This window comes from Cebidichthys violaceus, unplaced genomic scaffold (genome assembly GCF_023349555.1).
Source record: "Cebidichthys violaceus isolate CVI_PGR_0920_01 unplaced genomic scaffold, fCebVio1.0.p SCAF_24, whole genome shotgun sequence".
Classification (NCBI taxonomy): Eukaryota; Metazoa; Chordata; class Actinopteri; order Perciformes; family Stichaeidae; genus Cebidichthys; species Cebidichthys violaceus.
Window position 1 is genome coordinate 7582800 of NW_027176417.1, and position 27039 is coordinate 7609838.

Sequence of the window (27039 nt, forward strand, 5' to 3'; positions counted from 1 at the left end):
CTGCCCTGACATCGGACCTGGAATATAAGAACAAAATAACTTCCACTGAGCTTTGTAGTCTGTCTGCTACACAGGAGCCTGTTTTACATTCAAATGGTGGCGGCATCACGTTTCACAGACGGTTGCAAACTCTACAGGGCGGCTGCATGCTGACAGTACATACATGTTCAGGTTGTGTGTTATTTGGTTTAGCTGTGACTGTAAAGCTGCATGAATACATATGTTTTTATATCACTAAAAGGTCAAATGACAATGTGAAGGAGGGACAGGCTTACCGATGAATAGCTCTACTTTGCAGGCTTGTTGTATGGCGATGGCTGATCATATCAGTTTAGACCCTTTTTAAAAATACATTCCACTACCTGTGATCCTCAAATGTTCACTGTGTTTCTATCAGAAGCACAGCAATTTAAGATGGAAGCTCCAGTGAACATGCACAGAAGAAGGCATTGTTAAATGTATTATTTAACGGGGGAGGTTCACTAATTTATTCTCATTTACAGCAGTGCCTCGGGGGTGGGGGTTACCTAGATTTACACCGTCTTCACCGGGGCTACTGCAGTGTGTAATGTAGGCTACTGGGCACACATCTGTTTGGGGAACTGTGTGCGTCACTCATGCACATTTTTAGCCCTCAGAATCAAACGGGCAGCCTTTTGGCCACGAGTCTGTTTTGTTTACCCCGAGGCTGCCGCCACCCCCGCAGTCGATGGAGGAAGATGCGCCGAGCATAAACACGGCCATCACCCCCTGTGCATCGCCACACAAATAATTTATGACCATGGGAATAATAAGAGTCCTACAGGAGAGGTCAAAAGTCACAACAACCCATCTTTTCACCTTCCTCCTCATTATTCCTCTAGCTCCCCCGCGTTTGAAAAATAAATCACTTCACTGTCTCTTGATGCGCTCTCCGTGGCTGTCAGGTCAGATAGAGAATGTGGATCTGATAAGCATGAGTGGCACAGGTGGGTTTGGGATGACAGCCGCGCAAACAATCCGCCTCCTCTTGTCACATTACCATTTCCCCGGTTATGGTTGCTTGCGTGTCTGCAGGCGCTATCTCCGCTCCGCATCCCGAGGCAGGACGACGCGGAGAAAAGAAAATCACAAGCTGACATTAATGCTTTTCTCGAGCAGGAATGCAACGCTTTGCCTCCGCGCTTGCCTCGACATCTGCCCGGCACCTGGATCGGCAGACTCGCCGCACAGACGGGCCCCCGTCAATAAATCAGCCTCTGGATTAAACAGAGGAGAAGCTGTGATAAAGCTGAGGCCTGGAGCTAATGCACGCGAAATGTCAGGGAAAATGACAAATAAATATCTCGGTACAACACACGCTTGGAAGTCATGAGATTGTCGCTGAACAGACTTTGTTGTGTTTGTGGGTTTCGTCCTTTCTTGTCCTCACAGCTGAGCTGTGGCAGAGTCGGTAGTGATTTAATTTTTTCTCTTGATGTCATCGGTTAGGTTAATCAGTCAGGGCTCTGTGCTTACATTTCTACAGTATCCAAGTGTGATCCTGGGCCTGTAGAAAGCACCGCTGACAAGCCGGTGAGCTGGAACAAAGCTACTAAAGCGTAGTGTGAAGTAAGCGCTGGCCAACAGGATGACACAAAGCGTGCCATCAAACTGTAATGAGCAGAGGCGAGCTGTACGGTGCAGATAGTGCTGAATGGATCCTCTCGAGGGCCTTTTAGTCAATCTGTAACGTGCCTAATTTCCCGTGAAGGAACACAGTCATCGCTACTCGATCGGCCCTCTCTCGCAAATGCTTCAGCTACAGCGTGGCTCGGTTAGGTGCGGCGCCTGTCTGTCAAAGCCTGCATAAACAGAAGCCCAACTTCCCCCTGTGAACCAACCAACATCTGTTTGATATCAGCTCTGTGCTCTGATCTGCCCCTTCCCCTGTCACTGTCCCAGCTCGTACTCCCCCTTGCTCTTTGTCTCCTTCCTCTGGTTCGTGACTCACTGATGTCTGGATTAAATCGCTGACATCATCTCGAAAGGGTTACCGATAATGTTGATTGAGGTAATTGAATTAAACCATCGAATATGAACACTGTACTGCTTTTTGGCTACTTTGCTCATCAGTTAGAGGGAAGTCAATGGCCTGTGTTTGTTGACACCCTTTGTCTCTCCTCTGTAGTCTGTCAACACAGATGAGGATTTATCTTCTGTCCAATTTTTGGTGTCCTCCCATTTCTTTGTTGTTCTCCTCTCTCAGATTCTCACTGGCTTTTTTCTCTCCCTTTCAGCAGCCTCTCTATTTTCCCTGTGCTCCTCTGGGTTGCCAGGTCCAGGTTTCCTATTCATTTCTGTCATCGCCAATCACCCTCCCTTTCCAAGTACACCTGGCTGAATATTGGCCCCCAGATGATAATAAAACCCAGCAACCCCCAGGCTTGTAAAAATCTGGGCAGGGGCGCAGCGCAGACTTCTACCCCCCCGTATGGTCCCTGTTTCCTCGATTCCCATCCTGTCTGGAAACATCGGCACCGGCGGGTGTGTATTTGTTTTTATTCCTAAAAGCAGCATTCCTCGACCGCTCCTCCCTGATGTGTGTTTTTGCAGATTTAAAACTGAGGCTGAGAGCATAAGAGAACGGGGAGAGACTGTAGAGACAAAGGAAAGATAGATTTTGTATTATTATTTTAAAACATAAGCAACTGCCACCCTCATTTACTCATAGAACTGCACTCGCGTACCTTCACCCGGTACACAGGTAGCTCTGTGGAAGTGATCAAACAGCAGCGTCAGGTCCGATGTGTTTCATTCCTCGGCTACTTTTTCAACTCTCCCCTGTGAGGTTGACAGGGTGAACAGCTTTGCCACTGTTCCCAACAGGCATGAATGGCTCACTCTGTCAAACCCAAAGAGCAGAGGAGGAGCCCAAACAGACGGAGGGTTATTTGAGCGTTGGACGTATCTCAATGTTTGGAAAGATAATCTGCGGGGATTTGGATTCCTGACGGTGGCGAGGTGTTGATGTTTGGGCTGGGCCGGGCCGTAGGTGCTGCTGGAGGAAGAACATCAGATAACCCAAACTGCTGAAACTCTCCCTAGATGATGAACAGGCTCCCTTTTGTATCTCAAGTAATCCATATTCCCCGACACTCGTCCATACGAGGCAGGTAGGCAGATGAAGAATATCCTGCTCACTGGAGGCATTTGTTACACGGATGTCCTCGACTCAATAAGGCTTCTGTTGGTCTCCACAGCTCCACAGTCATTGAGGTTCTGGGTACAATTAAGCAGCACAGTGCTCGGCTCAGTTTCAGCATCATTTATTGAGTGACGGTATATTCATTTTGAGGTAGTGAGGGCCGTGATTATTTGTGTTTAGTGGATTTAATGGATGGTGTTCAGTGCCAACACTAGCAATAGAAGGTTTGTGGTTATGGCAGAAACACTATGGTTAAGATATGTTTAGGTTTAGGCAGTATGTAAATGTTAAGGTTATACGATTTTCATGAATCACACCCCATTTTTCATGCAATTACCTCTCCATGTAGTTTGCCATGCCATTGTTTCCTCATCGTTCACTGTCTCTTCACCGTCGGATCTGTGTTAAGATGTGAACCGAACAGCAGGTGGCAGCTACAGGAAGGAAATGTGTCTATCACTGATGAGTAGATGCATCTTCATCATCTAAAAAACAAGACATGGCCGGCTGCCAAGACACTGTTGGCTACGGTTAGGAACTTGAGCCAATCATCCTTTTCCTTTATGAATCCATCAAATCCTCGTGATGCAGGAATCAGTCGTCCTTCTTTTCAAGCCTGCTGCTTTACAAAAACACCCAAGATCTCCTCGATCCCTGACACCGCGTCAGAGATCAAGCTGACAGCACACAGACGTCGGTGTCTTTATCCCACATATTAACCTGAGAAGCTGCCCTCTCCGCTGATACAAAGCAGGGCTATCGGCTGAGTTATCAGCCTCTGAGGATATGAGAGCTCGATGGCTGGCCTGATACGACGACACCAGCTCTGTGGGATGTGAGTAACAGCCTCTGAGCGACGGATCATCTGAACCGAGCCTCAAAACAAGCTGATAAGACTAATGAATTTAACCGAGGCTGGCTGATATGCAGAGACCTGCTACAAGCAGAGGCAGGTTTCAAGAAATGCAGACGCCATTAGTCATGCTGATTATTTCATTACCTCGCTACGATAGCATCACAGTCATTTTGAATTACATTGGCATACGGGAATACATTTTCATTGATGCTTATTAAATTTTGCCACGTGTACATCTTTGCTAACGCTGTGCACATACTCTTTGGAGTATTGGATGGCAGGAGTATTTGGCTGCAAACCTCGCCGTATCTTTGGCAGGAGGCCAAGACTAACAGTCGTATCAGATGTGATATATCCCCAACACCTTGAAAAGTCACCGTCATAATTCATTCTCAAGTGCGCCATAAAAATACACGCAGAGAGGAATCTTACATTCTATTTGCATAACCTTTGACATGCAGGAGCCCATGTGGGAGCTCCGCTCTCTGTCAAACCTGCAGCTCAGGGTTTGCAGTTGGTTTTACAGTCCCAGAGGCCACGCTGGCATGTCATCGGTATGTGCACAATGCGTGGCAAGCAGAGATAGGTTGAGGATGGAGTGGGAAGAGGTTGTGACCCTGTCTTTGGCAGGGTCCTGACCCCAGAGCTCACTTCAGGGGCTGCAGGCTTCTACAAGGTGTCTTATCTGTAACGCCAGCCTCTGATCTTTTGACACATCAAGGTGGTGGAGGGAGCTCCTCAGAGCAAGGAACGCACCCTGACCTCCACACCAGTGGGTCAGAGTTTTATCTGGCTTAAGGTTTATTTGTTTTTTTTTCCAGTCAACTCCAAAGAGAACTCTATAAGAACCAGACATAGTCTAGAATGTGATTCCATCCCTCTTAATCTTTAAGAATGTGTGAAAGAGCAAAGCGTGCCAGTCGATGAATAATGCATCTGATGTTTTATTTCTGAAGAATCTGGACCGTTGATCGTAAACAGATTGCATTTGGTTTGTGTGTCAGTCTGTTTGTGTGTCTTCTTCTTTTTCCTCCACCCCCATCCCTGCTCCTCAGTGCCAAAGCAGTGGGGGACGGTGCTCATATTTTAAAATTTCATAAAGGCACACAAGCAGTTGGTGCTCACTGGATGTGAGCAGGAAGCAGGTGTGGGGGGGTGTGGGGCTCCTTATCAAACGCTCTCACACACACACACACACACGAGTAAACATGGACGATAAACATCAGAGAAGCTGTGGTCATAGAGGAACCTCAGCAAACACATTACCTGCCAGGTGAACCATAGCTTAGCCCCTGCTCACATCACAAATATATATATATATATATATATATATATATATATATATATATTTTGTGTCAAATGCTAGCTTTTAATGAAAAGTTCCTGAAAAAAATGACAATTGGAAATCAAATTGACCGAGTCTTTGTGCGTAGCATGAAAATGAGCGTATTGAATTTGCTCGTCTTCTCATCAAGGAAAGTATTCAGGAGTTTTTAAAAACCTCTTCATGATTTAGTGTACTTTGGAGGTGATTGCAGCTCTGAGGACGTTTTCACCGCTGAAAGGAATGGTTGGGCCGTACCGCAGTTGCGAGAGAGCACTGGTCCTGAGAAATATACCTCCGATAAAGTCTCAAGTCAGTAAATTCAGTCTACACGTGAGCACCTGGGCCTCGTGGGAACCGTGCAGCTTTCACTCGCGCCGTAAAACCGTCAGAAATAATGCCTGGCTGAAGATATAACACGCGGCATTACGTACACGACTCCCGCTTTAAATCTGGGCTTTAAATACCCTCCCATTCCACATGACAACAAGCACGGCGCATTCTCTGCATTCCTTCATGTGCGCTGAGGATTACTTCAGTGCCCTGTCATTAGGAGAGGTCTACGCGATGACAACACAGACTTCACGTTTGATGTGGCCTGTAAATATTTCCCCTGACATGGGGCTCTCACGGAGAAGGTCCCCCTTTGTGCGGCAGCCGAACTCGTTATGGGATCGTGTTGCTAATGGTCTCTCAGAGACGGACGTTTTACCCCTGACTGTTTTTTTTCTTGTCTGCTTGAGAAAAAAAGTCACACATTTTTCTTGATGAGATGGCGGAGTGAGAATGAAGCATGCTGGTTTTGACTTGCTGCTACTGCAGAACACCACTGGCTCTGATAGTTCAGCTTCATCCCATCCACCCACTAATTTAGGACAACTTCAAAAAAGAGAATGATTTGCTGTGTTTTTTTGCTATTGATTAGCTGCTGCTGGAGCCAACAGTAAATTTAACTTTGGGAAGTTAGCTGAGCGCTAATAGCTTTCCAGCTTGGGTGTGAGTGGCACTCTGAGACTAGCAGATGGCTTTGGGGCACTGTTGTTTAACACTGCGATTGGTTGCCTTCCAAACATGAAAGATTTATCGCACTGGTTAAGTCAAAATGAATGATGATGATGATGATGATGTAGAGATTAAGACTTGATGTCTTTTTTGTTTAAATAGCGGAGAGTTTGACAGGAATTGGAAAATGTCGCACCACGCTATTCAGCATCGATCTGTTGTGGTGCTTTGGCGTCGGCCCTATTTGCCTAATGGTCACCCAGAGCGCCCTTGACTGGCGACTCGGCAGGACGCCTGGGCCCCTGCCATGTTCTGCTGGCATCGGGGGCGGGGACACCAAACAACTGCTCTTACCGTATTTAGAGCAGAGCTTGTTCTTCGTAACATCTGGCCTGGTGCGAGTTGTCTCTCAAGGCCACAGGTTAAAACAGCTCATGCAGTGATAGCAGGACTACTTTAAGTCTGGTCAGGCCCCAGAGGTGGGTCACATGGAGGTCTGTGATAAAGGCTCTAAGATACAGTGACCTGTAAACATGGATCCTATTTTGTGGAGAGACTGTTGTTTGTTGTGTTCATGATTGCATTAAATGGTAATATGGTTCTGTTATTTTTATCCACCGATCCACAGAAATTCCCCAGAAATATGCATTGTTTTGATACGTCCCATTGTTTCAAAAGTTGCATTTCCATATAGACCTAACTGTTATTTGCGCACATGCTAATGTTTCATTTTCAGCGTATAACAACGGGGGTCCTGTTGCTGGAGGCACAGTGTTTGTGTTTTGATTTCTTGTGTTTTCAAAAGTTCTTTTTCAAAAGAATCTCTCTGTGTTTCACGGATGGGCTTTATCTTTGCCATCGACTAATTGGAGAGCTGAGATTACAACAGAAAAGTAGATATAAAAAAACACAGTACGAGAGAAGGTTTTATTACGGGTACTTTCTGGAGTAAACAGGGCAGAGAAATACATGGCTCACAGATGCTACTTTTCCTTGTCGACTGAGATTCCTGGACTTGTGACCTCTTCATGGGAATCCCCATTATTCAATTAGACTTTGCGAGCACATGACCAGACTGTCTAGAAATCAATGAAGAGCATCTGTCCCAGTGAGATAACCGTTTTCCCAGGAGATGCGTCATGAGCTGTCAAGCTAACATCTAATTCATTAGTCTGAAACTTAGATCGCACTGATCTGACAGCGTCAAGTCACAACTGGCTGTGTTATGTACTGTGGGTAGACCTCAAATGTCTGAAAACCCAGATGGTTGAGGTACTATGTGTCCTATTTCTTACAGTTGCACTTCCCCCTTCTGCTGTATGTAGTCGGACCACTAAAAAGCAAATCATTAGGCCAAGAAATCCTGACATCTGTTTTTTCCATTCTGCTCTTAGCCTTAGCTCATTTCGTCCATGCTGTAACTCAGTAGCACACATTTTGTGAGTGTGGGCTATTCCCAGCTGACATTACACAGCTGGGCTCGCTTCTGGGCCAGCCGTTACCAAGAGCTGCTTCTGGAGTTACCCGCAGAGAGAAAGAGAGACTAAACTGATTAATCGCACCTTTTCAGAACCACTTCTGTTCTGTTCTTCACACATCTATGAAAACAAAGTGGAGGAGATACACAGTCCAGACACGATTCCACAGCATCAACGTTTAGGATGATGGCTGACTTCGCCTGTGTTTCCAATTAACCTGTGTTCAGTGTGAGCGCTTGCACACTGACTCCATTGTTTACTTTTGGCTTTTCTCATCTCTTCCTGGCAGGAATACATGGACGCCAACAAATGCATTGACGAGCTTCTCAAACAGCTCGACGAGGAACGGCGAAATGTCCGAAGGTAAGCGGTTCTTAAGATGTTTGGGCAGATGTTTTATTGCCGAAGGACATCAGCAGCTGCCTGCAATCCATTCCCGACCGCAGGCAGCAGAACAATGTTGTTTGGTTTTGAGCTGGAGACAAGCTTTGTACGCTGTTCTTGAGAAATGCTTTTTGTGCTGGAAGCACACTAAAACCTGGCAGACAAAGGGGAGACTCCGGTCCCAGTGTGGGGTTGACTGGGGGCATTTCTCATGGAGGTCCTTCGGAGCAGATTTGCCCAGACAATGGGAATGAAGAGCTTACGGAGATGCCAATCTAATGACCTTGTCCCCTCCGTGCTCCTGTCTTTCTAGCCCTTCTAGTGATGCACTGCCCCCATAGAAAAAGAAGAGACAATTTTTTAAACTTCACCCTCTTTTGTACAACCCTCTCTCCATCTCAATGGAGATGTATTCCCCCGGCTCAAAGTAATTTTCCCCCTGAGTGAGCAGAGCGGAGCTGGGGGTTGGACACAGGGGTAAAAGGGTCTCAGGGTGGGTGGCTAGGGGGGGATGGATGACCACTGACCATCCCCTTTACTAGGCCAGGGCAGCCCTTTAATAAAGGAAGTGATGTGTAAAGGAATGACCCTCCCGTCTATGTCATCCCCACCCCTCTTTATAAGACGGGGGAGTCATCTTTGGTGACACCCGGAGTGACCTAATGGCCACTTAGAAAGAGCAACGTGTCTGTGAAGGGACTGACCTGCGTTTGGGCCAGAGGACCAAGTGGCTTCAAAGCCATGAACTTGTAGTGGCTGTCTTAACCACTATCAGCCCTCTAGTTCATGTTTTACATTTGGTTGAATGCTTATCGTTTTCCAAAGGTTTGACTTGTAATTTTAGATCAGAGTCCATCACATGAGTCCTGAGGGTAAGTGCTAAATATGGTGACAATGCCAGCTACCACTGAGCACCGGTGCTTCCCTCCTGTTGAGATGCAACCATCTAACACTCAGCCAGCGCTTTAGAATCCCTCACGTCTTTGAAAGGCACAGTTTCCAGAAACACTACACCACCAGGCAGGATTTGTACACATTTCTTTTCCAGTCTTGTTCAATTCAGTGTCGACAGTGATAAATGACTTCACAAAGGCTTTTGTTCAGCTAAAACATAGACGGAGGCTAAACCAACCCGCCTCCTTCCCCTTATTAAGCAGCATCTCACGGCGCTGTAGATGTCTCCCTCCACCCCTCAGAATATGGGGCCCATCAATCCGTCAATAGGAGAAAGAGAAGCCCTTACATTCCTCTGGTTCTCTGCATCCCTACTTCATGACCCAGTGACCCACTGCATTCATGTCTCTCATTGTGACATATTATGGGGTAGTTTCACGCTGGTGAGGTACACAGATTTGACAGTCATGACTTCTTTTTAAAGCAGACTACATTTTGGAGTTACTAATGATACATCAACTATCCCTGCCGTCAAATGAACGTCGTTGTTGTTTCTCATTTAAAGGGAGATTCTGAGCCTTAAAAGACAAAGTATCTAACGTTGGAGCATAACGTTGGAACAGGTTGCCGGTGTTGAAAGATCTTTCAAAAGATAGTTTTCTGTTTTTGATTGTCTGTCAGAAGCATCTGCTGCATCCTCAACATCCTGAAGCCCCGCACACACACAGATTGTCACACACAGATTGTCACACACAGTCCCTCGCGTTCAGTCGCAGCCTCGCTGCTCGATGAAGCACAAAACCCCAGTGGGATGCTGGCCGGGCCTTCCTGCTCCCTCTATTCAATGTGACCACGTCCTTGACAGACGGAAACAAAAGCTCAGCGGCACAGTGTCAACATCAGATGGAGCAAATCCTAATTTGGCAGCGTTCGATGCAGCGTACAGTAGGGCGCTGACCCGGGGTTTCCAGTTATTCAGCATTTGTTTGCAATCATTAAGTATGATGAAATGTCTTTTTAAAGGTTTACAGTATCATTAGTGGTGGCTCTGAAATGCTGGCGACACACAGTTGTAAATTGATTGGAAAACAGTTTATTACAGACTTCTGCTGAGTGACAGACATGTAGGAGGGACATATGGATGTTAAAAAGCATGACGGGCGGGGAGTTAGTTTGCATGACCTCTTTCTGTCAAGGCACCGTGACTGTGTCATCTTCCCTGTGGATTAAAACAACGTAGATTAGATTTTTTCTCTGCGTCCACATATTCTCCCGCTCTTGATTTGTCACTGTGCTGAGCTGGTGTTTCCCTGACTCCTCTCCTGACCTTGTTTTCAGTGGGTTGAGCGTGGCCAGTATCGGGTCACATGGCCCGGAGCTGGCCTCACCTGCCATTCTCTGCCTGCCGGAGCAGATGGCGTTTGTCTGTGACCCCTTCCACACCTTGGAGGGACAGGGAGGGACAGGGAGGGATGAGGAGGGATGAGGAGGGTGGCCGGCAGGCAGGGGGTCCCCGCATGTGGGGAGGGGGAGGCAGGGAACTCAGCTGGAGAACCATGGGGCTTGGGACAGGTTGCGTGAAGCAGGCGGCTGCAGCTGCAGCCCCAAGCCGAAAGGACATTAGGACGACATCTGCTGATCAATAAGCTATTTGTCATGTTCATAGAGCAACGGTGCTTCGAAGACGGCAGAGAGTGGAGGTCAGATCAGATGAGCGCTTATCTGAGGGATCATAGCTAATAGGACTGAATTTGCGAGCGGGTTGAATTGAAACTTGACTATTGTTTTCCTGTAACTGCTTAACATCAAACGTTGGATTTTGGATTGTGAATTTGAAAGCAACTATCAAAACCTGACTGTATGTTTTTGTTGATGTCCGTCCTTCATCAGTATAACTCCCTTTGAGTCGTTTGGATAATCTTATTCCAACATTTCCTAATTGTTTAAGCTTTTAAGACCACAGAGCAACTAATACAAATGGCAACAATTGTTTCAACCGAGGTTTAACACTTCAACAAAGTCTCTGAAAGCACTTTGAGTGACTTTGAGTGTTCCCCTGAATGTGTCAGTTGGGGGACTGATGGAGGACAATGTCCTTGCACTCCTAAGAGGAGGGCAGGAAGAAATGTGTGTGTATACTCGTGGGAGGAAAAGACCCCAGGCGCACGGAGCTGGGAAACAGCTTCACAAATGTGGACCGTGCTGATGTTACTACAAGGCATATCTGGCCTCAAAGACGCCTGTGTGCTGCCGGCAGCCTGAGCGAGATGAAAGGCTGTAATCCCCAGCTGACGTATGTGGCGAGGCCTGCCGCGTCGATGAGGAGGCGGATAGCCTCCTGCAAACCCTCCAACGCCCCAAGGATCTGCCGTCTCGCTTGGGCGACAGCCATGCATTTTACAACTTTAATTGGATAAGTTGACCGGTCTAATGCAATAATTTGATCATGCTAAGCTCCAAAGAGATCTAATACACTCTCAAAGTATATTTGCATGCCCTCTGAAGTGAATGACTTCGCCTAATCCATCCATTAGAGGTCACTTTACGGCCCGGGAGTCCCACTCTTCAGTGGGTAAATAAATCAATCTGTGAAACCTTCATCGGAAACCTTCGGGCACTGGTGGAGTTTGGAAACAGAGAAAATCAGTGGGTGGTTCTCCTCAAGACTCTCTTTGTGTTTCTCTAAAATAAGCGATGCAGCAACATCTACCGTCTAGCTTGCTTGTTACCATGGAGCAGCACCTTGTTGATTTCCACCGTCGGTGAGGAGTTAACATAACGATGAACTCCCTGAAGCAATTAGTGGAGGAGGTGACTCTGCTGCCGCCATGTGACACAAGTCTCTCCCGAGTCCCGTAAACGCCAAGCGCTCCAGCCCTGATTCATGCGCTAAAGTCCAGGCTCGGCCAAAACGCATGCATCAGTTTTATGGAGCTTATGAGAGGAAAAGGTTAATCGAATGGGTTAATGAAGCCTTTTACTGACGCTCCTCAAGGTCCTTTCATAGCTGCATTCCCATACACACTAAGAGTCTCCCAGTGATGTGCTATTCCTGCCCCCCCCCCCCAGCTAAGCAGCTGTCTACTACTCTTATTTTGGAAAATGAAATCCTACTTAGCATAATGGCTCTAACCGCTCCCTGCAGATATAGTGTTGTAATCAACACATTTTGTTCGTGGTTTCACAACATGCATACGCACTGTTTTATGGGACTTGTGACACGTATTCTTGGCATTTGGATTGAATGGAGTATTATCTGCATTCCTAGAAGCAATTAGCTGTGTTTAAGAGCTGAGCCTGTTTCAGTCTGGCATAATAGATAATTACCACTGTTGTTAAGTGAGTTCTCAGCCACTAATTTGAATGTCTTGTTCTGCAGGAAAAGCAGGTTTATGCCGCATTGTTTTAGAATATTACATTTTGTATCTGATTTCCAGTCGCTCTGGCTTCGTCAGCTCAACGAGGGTTTGTCTATTAGCTTCTGTTGAGTTTCTCTCTCCTTTGTGCAATGAAAAGATTGTGTTATCTCCATCGTTGTTGTGAGAATGTGCCATGGCTCCTTTTGTGCTCATGAAAGCGTGAAGTTATTTTGACTGATGTGCGCTGCGGAGGGTTTTGGAAAACATCCTGACGTAGAGATAAGACGAGCGATGGACCCTGTGTGGTTTGGAGGGTTGATGGACCCTGTGTGGTTTGGATCGTTGACGGATCCTGTGTGGTTTTGGCTGGTGGAAGTCACAGTGGTTGCATCCACGCTATTTGCCTCCAGCTCAGGGCTCTTTGGAAAACATCCTCTCGTCTCTCTGAGGAAACAGGAAGAGGTGAAGATGTAGAATTTCTGCCGCTATGGACTTTGATGACGTTGTGAGCGTGGAATCGTGGTCGTCGGTCGAGTTCTTGTCTTCATTGTTAAACAACCACCATTGCCCATTAAAATCTATCCGACCTGAATCCATCAGGCCGACATCATGCTAAAGGAGACACAATGTATATATTTGAACATCTATAAACTACTTCTACATTGAGTTTAGATACTAGCAAGTGTCAGCCTATATCTACTGTGTTTTCATGTTGTACTACTACCTCTGCTTGGTTGCTTTATGGCACTGAATAGTAATTGTGTGAGCAGTGAAATAAGTAAATGGCAATGGAAAAACGATAAAGCAAAGCCCTCCTTGTGACGGCAAACAACAGGCTTTTGTGATTGTAAAAATGTGGTGTTAATTTGACTAGAACTAACAGTAGCACTAGTGAGGTACAGGATGCCACTGACATTAGTCATGGTATAACAACCGTAATAACACAAGGAAAGATTAATTAAAGATGAACTCCAGGAACGTTAATCCTGCCCGTTCCAGTCGTGATGACTTTTTCCTCCCAAACAGGAAAATGATGTATCGCTGGACCACCGTCCCCATTCCACCCCCACCCCCCTGCCTAATGAAACATGACAGAGGTGCATTATCGCATTCATTGCATTACACTCTTCATGTTGCCACACAGAAGTTAAATGACACAGCGTGACCCATCATGTGATCTGCATCTGTCTGGGCGTTCTGAGCCGTGTGGATCCTGAGCGGGCCTGTGTCGGGTAAACAAACACGCTGCCTGTCTGCAGCTTGGCATTTCCTTTGCTCCACTTGATACAGAAAGCCCCACCCCCCTCCCCTTCCCAAAAAAAGAGTCTAGCCATGTTGACAGCTAAATATCTCCTGGATGGATTGTAAGCAGCCGTAGTACCTCTGATGTGTTTCCAAATGATTTTACACCCCTTACTTTGCCTCGATGTATCAGACGTTTAATGGCTATTCTCAGAAGCTTAGGCTTAAACACAGCGTACGAGCTAATCGTCCTCAGCATGCTGGAGAGACTGGAGGGGAACAAAGTTTTTCCTCTTCCCCTCCTGTGTGATTAATGTCTGGCTCGGAACACACACCTAGACCGGTCGAGTAATAATAATCAAGCTGCAGAGGATAAATGTGGTGGAGGAGAGTGTGGCTGATGGCTGGAGCCCTGGATGGGATGTGCATTCAACCACACAGAGTAACAAAGTACTTCTACTTGTTCACTTTTGAGGGAATGTACAAAATATTAGAATTTTCGCCCCACTACATTTATCTGACACAAAATATACGATAAGCTCGTAAAATATGGTTAATTGCAGCAGATTAAACGACCCTGGAGCTTAAAGCCAGTGAATCTAGCTCCATCTGGACCAGCTACACCATCAACCTGCTGCCTACATGTGTCAAGAGTTGAACTCTCTGAAAGGGGCCAGAATAAGTGGATTCAGACCAAAGATATCACTGTGATGAAATACGAACCAGTCCAGTTTGAATATTACATAAAAATACAGCACTATGGAAAGTCATTTTCTCACTGATTTTGTTGTTTGCCAGGTTGGTCTTTTAATTTGTCTTTAACAGACTTAAAAATAATACAATATGTAAATGTAATAGCGCCTTCCACAAATAAGCTCCCAAAATACAATTTACATAAAGCAACAGGATTCATAGTTGTAATTTGACATTTCTGAATTGCTACTTTCACATCAGTAAAGGATCTAAATACTTCTTCCACCGCTGCACACATACTACCACAACCGCTAGCGTCCCTTCAACCGAGGCTGCTCTTCACCACAGTTCAAAGGTGCTTACGCTCACACGTTTCCAGTGTGCGCTCCTCGCGTGTGCACAAACACACGCTCACGCTCACGACCACAACTACCAGCATCCCTTCCCCTCAGACCACCCTGCACCCCATTACGAATCCATATCGACCCGTCGTCGCTCCAGCCACTGTCCCAGCACCGTCCTGCCCCCCCCCTTCCTCCCTGAGGAATGCTAACCTAGCCCTAGTGTGTGTGTGTGTGTGTGTGTGTGTGTGTGTGTGTGTGTGTGTGTGTGTGTGTGTGCATGTGCGTGCGTGTGCGTGTGTGTGTGACAGTGGTGGAGCCAGGCTGGCTGTGTGGGCGGCCGAGTGTTTCCAAACAGTGGAATCTGTCACTGACACCCCTGGCAGAGCAATAAGCAGCGCCTTAATGAGCTCAGCAGATCACTCAGCACACAGGGCCGACACACACACACACACACACACACACACACACACACACACACACACACGCGCGCGCTCATAGGCGCATGAGTATTACAAATAGACTCGTATACAATGTTATAAATGGACACAATTATGGTTGTGAGAACCTATATGTGCACATACTGTATGAACACTCATTTATTGTTGCATGCATGCACAAACCCATACATTACATATGCCTGTAAACCCATGCACAAACACACACACACACTGTGCACACACACACACACACACACACACCAAGACTCTCATTACGAAGTTAAAGTGGGAGAAAAGGAAGCGGAGCAAACAAGCGCTGGTCGTCTCCTGATTAGAGGAGAGAGGAAGGTTTCACTGAACACACACACACACACACACACACACACACACGGCTCCCCGCTCTGCTCTGTTTGTCGCCCTGCAGATGAGCGCCGTCGCTCAGCGGTCACCGCTCGCTCTTTATCAAATTAGAATGGAACACTGCCCTCAATATTTCTTGATTACGTCGCATATGCACACGTTAATGCTGACTCAGCCGTCCATTTGTCTTTTTTACCCAACCGGCACAATAGTGTCTAATTGGCGACCACCTGCTCTCAGAATCAAATCACCCGTCGCTCTATATATTCAGATTTCCCTGCGAGACAGCTGCGCTTATGATAAACACAATTACGCCTCTGCGTGACATTTCGGTAACAAACGCAGTAATCAGGCTTCATGAATCTTTCCTGAGTTTTACGATGACAAATGGGAATGTGGCAGCCAGCTTTACGAGGCGTCTGATGACGAGAACTTGTCAGGACGTGTACATTTTTTATGATCTCCGTTGGGTGATGCCAGATTTCCCAGCGTGAAATAATCTAGCTCCAAACCCCACGAGTGAGAACTCATCCCTGCATGTTTATTCCCTCGACTTGGAGCCCCCCTCTCCTCCCTTCTCCAGGAAGCACATTTTCTCACATGGTTAGTGTCATTGTTCATTTAGGACATTAGTGACAGTGAATGTGGGGCGAAGTGGCAGCGATGGCCCCGGCTTTAAGTCAGCACTGTCCTTTCTTTCCCCTCTTTAACTGAGCGCTGCTGTCACCGGGACCCTTTTAATTCCCCCTTTCACCCCTCCGGGGCCCGCCCCCTCTCGCACTGGTCCTATTGGGGAGCAGACAATAGAGAGTGTCCCCCCTCCCATTCTGCCTCTTCATCCCCCCTTCTCATCTCCCTCGGCCCTTGCAGGCGTCCTGCCTGGTGGAGGCTGTAGGTTCCAGGCTGCAGTTTGTCACAGCCATTCAGCTGAGACTGATTGTGATTGCGGCAGATGGGCTGGAGCCTGCTCCGTCACTCGGTCCAGGCAGACCCAAGCACTTCTCCCTCAGCTTTACATTGTTTTTTTCTCTGGCTTTCAGATCCTGTCCTTCGCTCTCTTGATCTTGATCTCGTCCTCGGTCGTCCTTTGTCAGTGTCTTTCGTTGTTTTCCAAAAGCTCTGTGCCCCTTGTCTACATTAAAAAGTGAAGCCAGTGTTTTCAGATTCATCCACCGGAGAAAGACTTTGGGTTTTAAAAACGTTGGCTTTGTAAGAATGAAGGGCCGAAAATGAGCCACAAGGAGCCTCAGTATTCCTCCAACAACGTGCCTGTCATCTTAAACCCACATGTTTCTGACATCAACGTTGTCATTTCTATTATCTTTCTGATACGCCAGCAAGTAAGCACTTTATGCAGTGATGGTCCAGGTGGTGCAGGATCTGAGCTTTCCTTCATAATGACTTCATACATCACACATCTTGTCCCTCTCTATGATGGCAGGCTTGTTGCCTTCAAGCTGGACAACTCATCACACCTACATATTGTGGGAAAACTCCTGTTCCTTCTTTTTTCACTTCTGATCTCCTCTTCTGTCCTTTTTGTCTCCTTTCCTGCCTCTGTTCTAACAGAGCCCAGTTAGTACAACATCACAAGCCGGCTTCCCTCTTGCCTCTTCACGTCCCCTTGTTGGAGTTAAACCCCCTCAACACTGTTGTCACCCCCCAAAAACTCCTCCTCCTCCTCCTCCTCCTCCTCCTCCTCTTCCTCCGTACAAACCCCCACCAAAACCTCGCTTCTCCTCCCCTGAGGAAAGAGCCACCTTCAGAGAGGCAGCGGAGCAGCCGTCTCCCTGAACACATGTTAAACGTCCTGCAAGCCCGAGGAGGAGGGACGCAGTCAGAGAGAGAGAGAGAGAGAGAGAGAGAGAGAGAAGCAGAGACAGACTGAGGAGAGAAATATTCTGAGCAGAGATAAAGCCAGAGGCTGGGTGGGCGGGGGGGAGGCACAGCGCTGTGTGAGTGAAGAGGAGCCTCTGAGCGTGTTTGTGTGTTAGTGTGTGTTAGTGAGAGAAAGCATAGCGCAGAGGGAGGGTGTATGCAGCGAGAAGGAAGAGGAGAGGAGAGGGAAGCAGCGTCGGGAGAGTCAATGCATGTCGCCAGATTGAGAGAGACAGGGAGGGTAGAGGACAGACGCAGCGAGGACTAGGAGGAGGAAAGGGAAGCGAGGTTTTTGAGTGCTTGAGGGAACATAGAAAAGAGGAGAGAGAGAGAGAAGGGGAGGAGAGGCAGTTTCAGTCAAGTCGAGAGGCAGCCAGGGAGCAGTGTAGAGGCAGGCGGTGCTGCATTGTGGACGTAAACTTTATCATCTGCGGGATCAGTGGGTAGCAGCTGCGGAGCAGGAGGAGAGCGTGCCGGTGGATTACCATGTGTGTCCTCTGAATGCACCAGGATGCTGCATCTCCTCCAGGGTAAGAAGCGGACAGTCGTCGGCACACATGACATGACGGAGCTGCGTTACTTCTTCTGCAACTGCAAGATTGGACCGTCTCGATGAGTGATTGTTCTTGTTTGGCTGATCCTGGGTCTCCTTTCATGTGTGCCATACTTTGTCTTTTGTCAGAAGAATAAATGCACACTCAGCTTTTGCTTGCACCTTTTTTTTTTGTTGCTCACGTCTGCACCTCCTTCAGTCGTCTTTACTTTGTCCTGGGCAGCAATTTTCTTACTAATCCCCAGAGGAGGGGACATATTTCATATAGCAGCATTGTACACATGTGCGGGGGATTATCTCTGATTTGCTCTGAGCCCGATTAGCTAGTTGCGGGGGGGGGGTCGCGTGTCCTGTTGCTAGTGGCAACAGTATGTGGATGGGTAAAGCTCTTTGATTCTGATTGATAACAGAAGGAAAGGGAGACCCGCCGTTTAAGCAGAGGTAAAACAATCAGGCGTTGCAGGGGATTTGTATGTGCAGGAATGCATGTTTCTCTCTTCCCACTGCTCCTTCTCTTTCCTCACTCTCTCTCTCAGGCAGATTAAGATTTTCTACCCGGCCCACTAATCCCACACCAGAATGACTGGTGTTGAACTGGGTGTGGATACAGCTAAGTGGTGGGGAATATGGATTATGGGGCCGCTCTGTTATGATCAGCTTCTCTGCAGCTCCTTATTAATGTGGCGTGAAGTGCTGCAGTAAGAGTGTCCATATGTCAATGTCACAGCGGGTCAGAGGTCTTTCCTCATCGTCAGCCATATTTACAGGACACAGAAAGGGGCTAGGATGCTGGCAACCAACGCAGCAAGGATGCCAAATGGAGGATGCAGGACACTGGCTGGATATTTTTAGCTGCGTTTGTTATCTCTAAAAACAGAACTGCAAGGGAACATGAACATGAGAGCATGGGAGAGCATGGGAGGTATCACCACTCTCTTGCTGGTGCTGTCAAAGTGCCAGAGAGAGTTGAGGGGTTTTTTGCCTTTTGTACTGGTGCTTCCCAACACAGGAGCAAAAAAATAGCATCTGCCATGTAGTGGATGCTTTATAATGGGACACGCCAATGAATGTTGGATACAGTAGTCAAATAAGTAGGGCAAGAATCTGGTTCTATACGATACATCATCATATGACTTTTTGTGATAGAACTGTGGGATGTTCATTTATCAGTCTCATAACATCACTTTGACAGGGCAAATACACTGAGAAGTGTTTCCTAGTACACATGTGACACTGCCTGAGAGCGGATGTTTATATTAGCCGGACCTTTTAATAAAAGTGTTTTACAGTGGGAAACTGGAAGTCAAACTCACAATCTTGCCATTGTAAGTGCCCCAAATTATGACCATACACACCAAGTATCATCAACAACAAGCATGTGACTCATAAACTCCTCATGAAGTGTTTTGGTCAGTGAAATCTCTGACATGAGGGAAAATGTTTGAAACTGTAATCCACTGTTCAGTCCTCGGTACACAGTAGAGTATTTTAAATTTTTGTGTTTTTGGACTGTACGTTCAGTAGCAATCATCATCACTGTACTTCCCAAAGGTCCAGTTTCTGTTCGGTCAGTGTCCGTTTAAAGCCTTCATTGGGAGCAGGGCAGCAGCCGGTGATATCACCCCACCACCAGGGCAGATGTGTCGCTGCTCTGGGCGGTTTGAGCCCGCTGGCCTCTGAAACCTACCTGGGGATTACTGCGTAAGAGGATTGCCAAGTGAAGGGATTTGATTTTATAGAATTAAAACTGTAATTCTCTCCATCCCGACAACGCTGCAGTGCAACCATTTCTTCACATTATTATTTTCCCCCCCTGCTGCCATGTTCTCATTCAACCGTCCTACATTTAAGCAGTTATGTCACGAGTCAAGCACATTTGCTGTACGTTTGAGGCCTGCGTGTTATTGTAAGTTCACCAATTTCCGCAAGAAGTGTGCACTGGGATGTTTGGATGCCAGTTGGCATTACTAAAGTGATAATCATTACCCTAAACACCAGCCCAGTCAACTTAATTCAGGTCATACTGAGACGTGTGCTTTTGTATTTCCTTCCACCCCCTTAAAACTCTTCACGTCACTTTGCCTCTCACTCCTCTACATCCGATCTCTCCAACTTTTCCTCCTCTCCTTTCGTCTCCTCCCTGTATGTGGCGCTCTGTATTCGGTGACCCTCAGCTAGCATATTGGGTCCAGGTCAAACTGAATTACTGAGGAATGTTCCCCCGTTCAATGGCCGGCCCAGTGGGCCTCAGCATGGGAGCACTTCCCCTTCATTGACAGCCAGGGGACTTTCATTTTGAACGAGGGGGGGATCTCCTTCCAGACAACGTTCCCATGTAATTCCCACTGTCTCTGCAGCGTTCATTGGTACCGTGGAGCCGTCAGCCAAAGCAGAAGGTTTAATGATGTGTACGTGTGAGGCACATCTCGGGATCTCGCCAGCCCGAGCCTTGTTGAGACGCTGTGCCTCTGTGACTGCAGGCCATCCAGCTCAATTAAGGGTGCTTTGAATGCATTCCTCCCCTTAGCCTGCTCTACATTTATCTTCCCCCACCAACAGCACTCTGGGAACTCTAAAAAGAGTCCCGCAGAGCTCTGCGAGGCTAGTACGGACCTGTTTTTGCAAATACAGCAAACAAAAAAGCTCAATAAAGGATTCTGACATTTCTCCAGGTTGCGCATTTTTGATTCAAAGAGCCAGAACACATTGAATATAGGCTGAAAGTTCACGCTTTGCGTTTCACTGATGTTAACAAGGAGGAAATCCAGAAAAATGGGACTATCAGATGTCTTTTCTCCGTCTCTTGTTGGCTAAACTTGGAGTAATGTCACAAAAACGTAAAGTTTAATGGTCCGACACAATTTATAACCAATAAAAGGCTTTTATTTGCTAGCTATCAATGGCTTATTGCATGCGCTGACTGTTTTGCCTGGAGACAAAGCTTAGTCCAGACACCCTTGCTGACTGTTAAGTGATGTCATTAGAGACGGAGCATTTTTGTGGTTTCTAATTGGATGAACTCGCTCCATGTAAGTTCACCAAGGTGTGAAGACTGGCTGTTTTTGCAGTTACTGCTTTAAAACTGTTTTCCGGTCAGAACTGAATTACATTTCATTTCTCTGTATAACAGCAGACTTTTGTTTTCCCTTCATAAAAGCTTTTGTTTATATCTCGCATATTCATATCTTTAAAAAACAACAACCCACAAGTGTTTCAGTTCTGGGAAAATAAGAAATTGGATTAGTTTTCTAGGTCACAGTGCTGCATGCCAACAGTTTACAAGATAATACGGTGTTGTCCTTGTTTGTTGTACACAGCCTTCCTGCTGACACACTTTCACAGACGCATGCATCTCACACGTTTCTAGATCAAAGCAGTCAAAGCTACTTTGAGCGATTCATATTTCTTCTCTTGTCGCGGCGACGCTTTCAGCAGAGGTTGGAGCCGGGGGTCGGTGTCGTACTTGAGGTTGCGCCGGGCGGGGAATGTCAACAAACTTCAGCTCCCCACCATTTTGGCTGTAAATCAACAGATAATAGTGGGAGAAAAATGCAGGACCTCATCCAGAGGCTGGAGGTGTTGGCTCAGCTGGAGAGGAAATGGATGGAGGCTGCTGGAGAAGCTCACCTGCAGTAAAACTCTTGTCCAAACACCTCTCTTGTTGTATTTAAGTTCTTTCAGCCACTTGGTCGAACTCTTACTTGCTTAGAGTGAATAACAATGAGAGCCTTAAATGACTTTATTACCAGCATGCCACAGTGCCAGAACGGGAATGCTATGGCAATATTCCTGGAGCTGAAAGTACATAGAGGGGAACATAGCTTCCCTTTATCTCTCAACCTTCACCCCTCAGGAAGCAGACATGTGTGGACAGTCCAGCAGTCTGTGGACGGAATGAAAGGCAAATACACAATCTAGTGATGCAACAACCGAACACGTGACTTCTGTAAAGACAAACAAGTGTATGGCTTCTGCAACAGCTGCCCAGCGACTTGCTCTCGGCGTTGTGTAGCAGTAGAGATGGCAGACCCGTGGGTTCGAGTGCTTCTATTTACCCTACCTTTGTTTCTATTGTGTGTGAAGCGGCCATTTGTCTGCCTCTGTAAAGGGCTACTGTTTGCCCGCCTCTCTAAAAACGATGTGTTGACAGCCGGTGTAAAACACCCCATCGCCTTTGAGTCAGCAGAACCTTCCAGTATTATGGTACAGTAGTAAATATGAGTCCCTGTTCCCTAATTACTTCAGACCAGGCCAGCCAGGGCGTAGAGTACAGAACAATGGCTGAAACGTGTGACTTGCTAAACGTGTATGTGTGCCTTTTTACCAGTGAGCATGTCGAGGCGCCTGAATCAGCGTTTGAGTCGATTAAACTTCCTCATATTGAGCTTCACAATAGCACAAGAACATTGTTGGCAGCTTTGGGTATAACGTTAACACGCTCACTTCCAGTTTTCCGTGTCCAACCGACCGCCTGACAGGAATTCGGCTCAACCAAATGGCTTATTTAGAGCTCAGTGCATCTCAGCATATTGGTGAGATTTGAGAAGTGTGTGCATCAGCTTCTCTGACGACCTTTGCACTCTACAGAAGACTCTAAAGTGTCTCAAAGCTCCTCCTTCCACACCTATCTTTACAAAACGAACAATCCGCCACGCCGTTGAAACGAGTTAACTCCACAAACCCCGGTGTTATCGTCCTCCTCTGCACAGATCTGCTGAGACGTTTAAATGGATTTTGTGCCGAATTCCCGAATCAGAAAAACAGTCTCCGTGTCTGAGTGCGCCTCACAAAACACAGGTTAACTCCTAAATCATGAGGTAATTGTAGCTACCGGATTGAAAGAAGCTTTACTTAAACTCAATTATGTGTCAGAGTGTGTGATTCAATCGAGACAAGCATCACTGGAACAACTTAAACACACGCACAGGATCACCTGTTGGATTGTGAGCGTGTGGCTGGGAATGCCTTTTGATCAGCTGGATGTCAAAACAAGATGTGTCTGAAGGTTTGTTTCTCTTTGTGAGGAGTGAGACCTGCTCTATCTGGTGAATACATCAACATATCTGTGTTCATCATGTCTGTGGTGGTTCAGGTCCAGCAACAGTGCATCCTCAGTTTGGAGTCATCTCTCTTTTATGATTTGGACATAAAAGATTTAAAGTTGTGTGAGTGTGTATGCGTGTCTCCGCATATCTTTGCCGGTGTGTTTGTACGTGTGTGTTCATGCATGTGTGTGTGAGTGAGTGCCTCTTGTGTGTCGGTGTCTAGCTCCGTCCTCGTTCTTCACGAGCAGCGCTGGTGAGTTAACCCTCCTGGCGGACGGACAGACAGACAGACAGACAGACAGACAGGCGGGCGGGAGGGCGGGTGCGGCGGCCATTTTTAAAGCACATCTGCTCATCCGCAATGTTTCCTTTCGTCTGGACGGGAATGCTTCTGTGGCTCGGAAACAATTGAGGTCAGGTCGTGCTCGCAGAATGAGAAAACATTTAGGGAGACAGACAGTCAGGGCTCGGGTAATCCATGCATTCCTCAGAGCTCAGGAGTCTCGGAGGATTCCTCATGTCTGATTTCTGCTGCTTCAGAAGTTTGCAGATCCAGTGCAGCGTTTGATCAGGTTTTGACCGACAAAATGATGCATTTAAACCATTGCCCTCACTCTGATTGTGCAGATTACTCCCCTTCGCTGTTTACAAATCATTTTCACGCAGTCTTACTATTGCATCCATCAATCGTCTGCTCTGAGGTCAGTCAGGTCCCTCCTGTCAGTAGAAATACAGTGACGGTGCAGCGGTGTAATTAAGACTCTCCTAAAGCACCGATGTTATCACAGAGGGAAAGGATAAACAACCCAGAGCATTCAACATGTTGTTGACTTTGGATAAATCCTGCTAATCGCAGTCATCTCAACTCGTTTGACTGCATTACTCAGTGCGGCGCACACTTGTCCAAACAAAGGCCAACACACGGCTCCATGCGTTAGGAGGAGGCATGAATACGGCTCACGTCATGTCTTGGTGTTTAGATAACCCACTGGTGTCCAAAACAGCCTTTTTCTTAAGCACTCTTTGATAGGACTGTATTTGTCATCGACATCCTTTTATTTGTCATAGTTCTATATGCGTGTAATTGCGATCCGACATACTACAAAAACAACGTACAGAATGTGAAGAATTTTCTTCTTAGCGCAAAGAACAAAGCGCGTTGATTAGAGTCTTCATGAAGTAAAGACATTTCAAGGCCGCATGGCAGCGAGGAAATGCATGTGTTCTTTGTTTCTCTGCTCACAGCAGAACCACATCACATTTCACCTCGTCAATAATTGATGGTGTGCCGTGGCGAGGTAAAGCTCATTGTGCCTGGCTGGCTGGCTGGCTGGCTGGTTTGGTGTGTTTGGGGTGCTGACATGTGGCTCCTGTTTTTCCGCCGCCCTCCGGTGCAGACGGGGTCCGTGGCCGGAGGCGGGAGGTCAGGAACCAGCTGTGGGTGAGGCGGTGATAACAGGCGCGGGTCAGGCCGCCGTTGGGCATCTCCTTGGTGATTGATTGGACCTTCCTAATGCATTGGGACCGATTGAACGGTCACAGATGTGCGAGCCCCGCCCCTCAGACGCTTGAAGCAGTGTTCACACTGCGGACTGATTTTGATGCCGTCTCTGTGTTTGACTGCAGAAAGGATCATTTAAACGTTAAAGAAACAACACTTTGATGATGCTGCATGTGATATTAAAACAGGGACTAATACAAGATGGTGAGGTTGGACGTGATGTATGTTTAAAAATGAACTATCCTGAGCTGTCACAACTTCCAGATTGTAACAAAAGAATGAAATTAAGGACTAATCCATGTGGCGCCAAAACCTGATAAACCTCTAAAACTATAAACTCTGACATTTTTGTTGACAAGTTGACAAAGCCATTTTTCTTCCCATCTCAACCTGCTGCCAGTTGTAACTGTGTTTTCCTGTCGGGCCGGGCTGGATGTTATAACTTATCAAACGCCTCGGTAAGCTCATTGTCCCACACTGAAATATTGGATGGATGCAGAAGGTTACATAACACGGCAGTAGGCGGATTGAGGATGGGAATGACCGGTCCGGAGCTGGAGCCAGAATGTAGCCAGAGTCCCTCTGAACAGGATGCCCTATGTGGGCCACGGGGATTGCGTGCTTGTCAGGGCTCTTAACCCAGCAGGAGCGCAGACACTAATACATAAATGCATGGCAGCTCTGCTCTCATCCAAACATTTATGCATCCCTGCCGACCACTCTGTGTACATCTGTGGTTCAGAACGATTGAAATGTTTAGTTCGCCGTAAGCCTCGATGACAATATTGGAAAGATGGTTTGCATCTTTTATACATCCTGATGCGTGTATTTATGTCAGTATGAGTAACTGCTGCAGGGAGCAGGCTGAAGGATTATGTGGTGTTTCATCTGTTAACAGACACAGAAGAGAGATTAAGCACACTTGATAATAAGATGGTGTACAGTACTGCAGGGAAATAGGAAACCAAGAGACGGCATCTCTTTCATTATGTGCTTAACAGCAAACAATGTACAATGGATTAAACCACCTGTATGCAGGAGCCGCGATAACAGTGATGAAAACACAGCTAAGCGTCTGCCTCCCACAATGCAGTTCAAAGCGCATGGGTCCAACGTGTCGGCTCAGGTCGGCGAATGCTCTCGTCGTGATTGATCCTCCCTCAGCCCTGACAGATCGTGTCTTTGCATGCCGCCGCCGTCGCCGTAACGCTCTGAAGCAAACAGCCGGCGCGCTGTCTCAACGTGAGCCGCAGGAGGAAGCGTGAGTGGCGTTTGCACAGTGTCTGAGCGAGGAGAACGTGTGGAGGAGACAGGGTTGAGCTGCTGCGAGTGCAGCGAGGCTGGAGTCATTATCACTCTGTGCTGTCTGTCTGTCTCAAAGGAAGGGACGGAGAGCTTTTGATGCTGCTGGATTTGCATTTGAAAAGATGGGAAATGATTTTTGAGGTGCGTGTGGGTGGACAGCAGATGGTGTCAACTATAAATATGAGGAGAAAACTTGTATTTGTATGGAAGCAGGGGTAGCAAGTTGCTGTGTTCATGTATAACATTGTGCTCAACCTTAACTTGTGTCTTTAAAGTGTACATTTTGAAGGAAGTAGCCTTGTTTTGAAGGTCCAGTCAGTAGGTTTTTACCTTAAATTCCAGGTGTAACGTCATATAAGTGTGACATCCTATTTCCTTGTGCTGCATTAACGTTTGATGCGTAGAAACAGTAACACCAGAGAAAATGTGCGTGTGTGGAACAGACGGGGGGGGGGGGGGGTGCGTTCGAGGTCGGGGCCTGTCAGCTGGTTTGGCTTGCTCCACTGAGGCTCGGCGGGGGTAAGGCCTCTGGTGCTATCAGGTGATTCCAGGTCACTGAGAACTGCTGGAGGTCCACGTCGACGCCGCTCACGATGGGCTGTTGGAATTCACTCGGCCGAGCTTTAAGTTGGCGCTCAGAGAGGAAGAAAAACAGCAGAGGAGGAGGAATGTATACGCGGTCAACTGTCAGCTTCTGCTTTCATCACATGCTCGGATGTACGGGGTAAAGGCATGGACTGTGGCCTGAAATAATTCCCATTTGGTCACAGTCAAGTGTGAAATATACGCAGTGTGCATACAGCGTAGCACGAATAGACAGCTAGAGCTTCCAGTTCTCCTTTGCAATACGTGATTATTACAGACATTGCTGGTTGCATATTTATGATTTTACATCCAAATAAAATGTATGTAATGTGGAAAAACTGTTGGCCCAGCAGTCTAACTGCTCACGTCTCTCGCCCAGACTTTATTAGAGCGACGTCGCGTTGCCAGATTCCACGAATTACTTCACCAATAGAAACAAGGACCGTGAAGATAACTACTCGGTCAAACTCCTCCTCACAGCTGGCAGCGGACCCACCCTCACAGAGACACTGGTGAGATGTATCTACGTAGTGCAGGGAATATTTGTGTTGGAAAAATGACTTCATATTTAAGAGTGAAAGAAGATGAGTTTAACAGATCTTTGGAAAAATGGATTAGACAATTGACAATAAT

The 27039-nt window shown here is 47.0% G+C and overlaps 1 protein-coding gene across 4 annotated transcripts in view; it reads left to right on the forward strand.

The window, feature by feature from the left end:
- Nucleotides 1-27039, forward strand: part of LOC137878933 (nck-associated protein 5-like) — a 113599-nt gene that overhangs the window by 31208 nt on the left and 55352 nt on the right. For 2 of the 4 annotated variants that reach the window (XM_068719453.1, XM_068719455.1), the window contains one exon: nt 8116-8189. In XM_068719453.1, coding sequence (XP_068575554.1) covers nt 8116-8189 — 74 coding nt within the window. Of the gene's footprint in view, nt 1-2463; nt 2506-8115; nt 8190-17543; nt 17948-27039 lie in introns of those variants that run through there. The other 2 variants (XM_068719454.1, XM_068719456.1) reach the window with 2 other exon arrangements.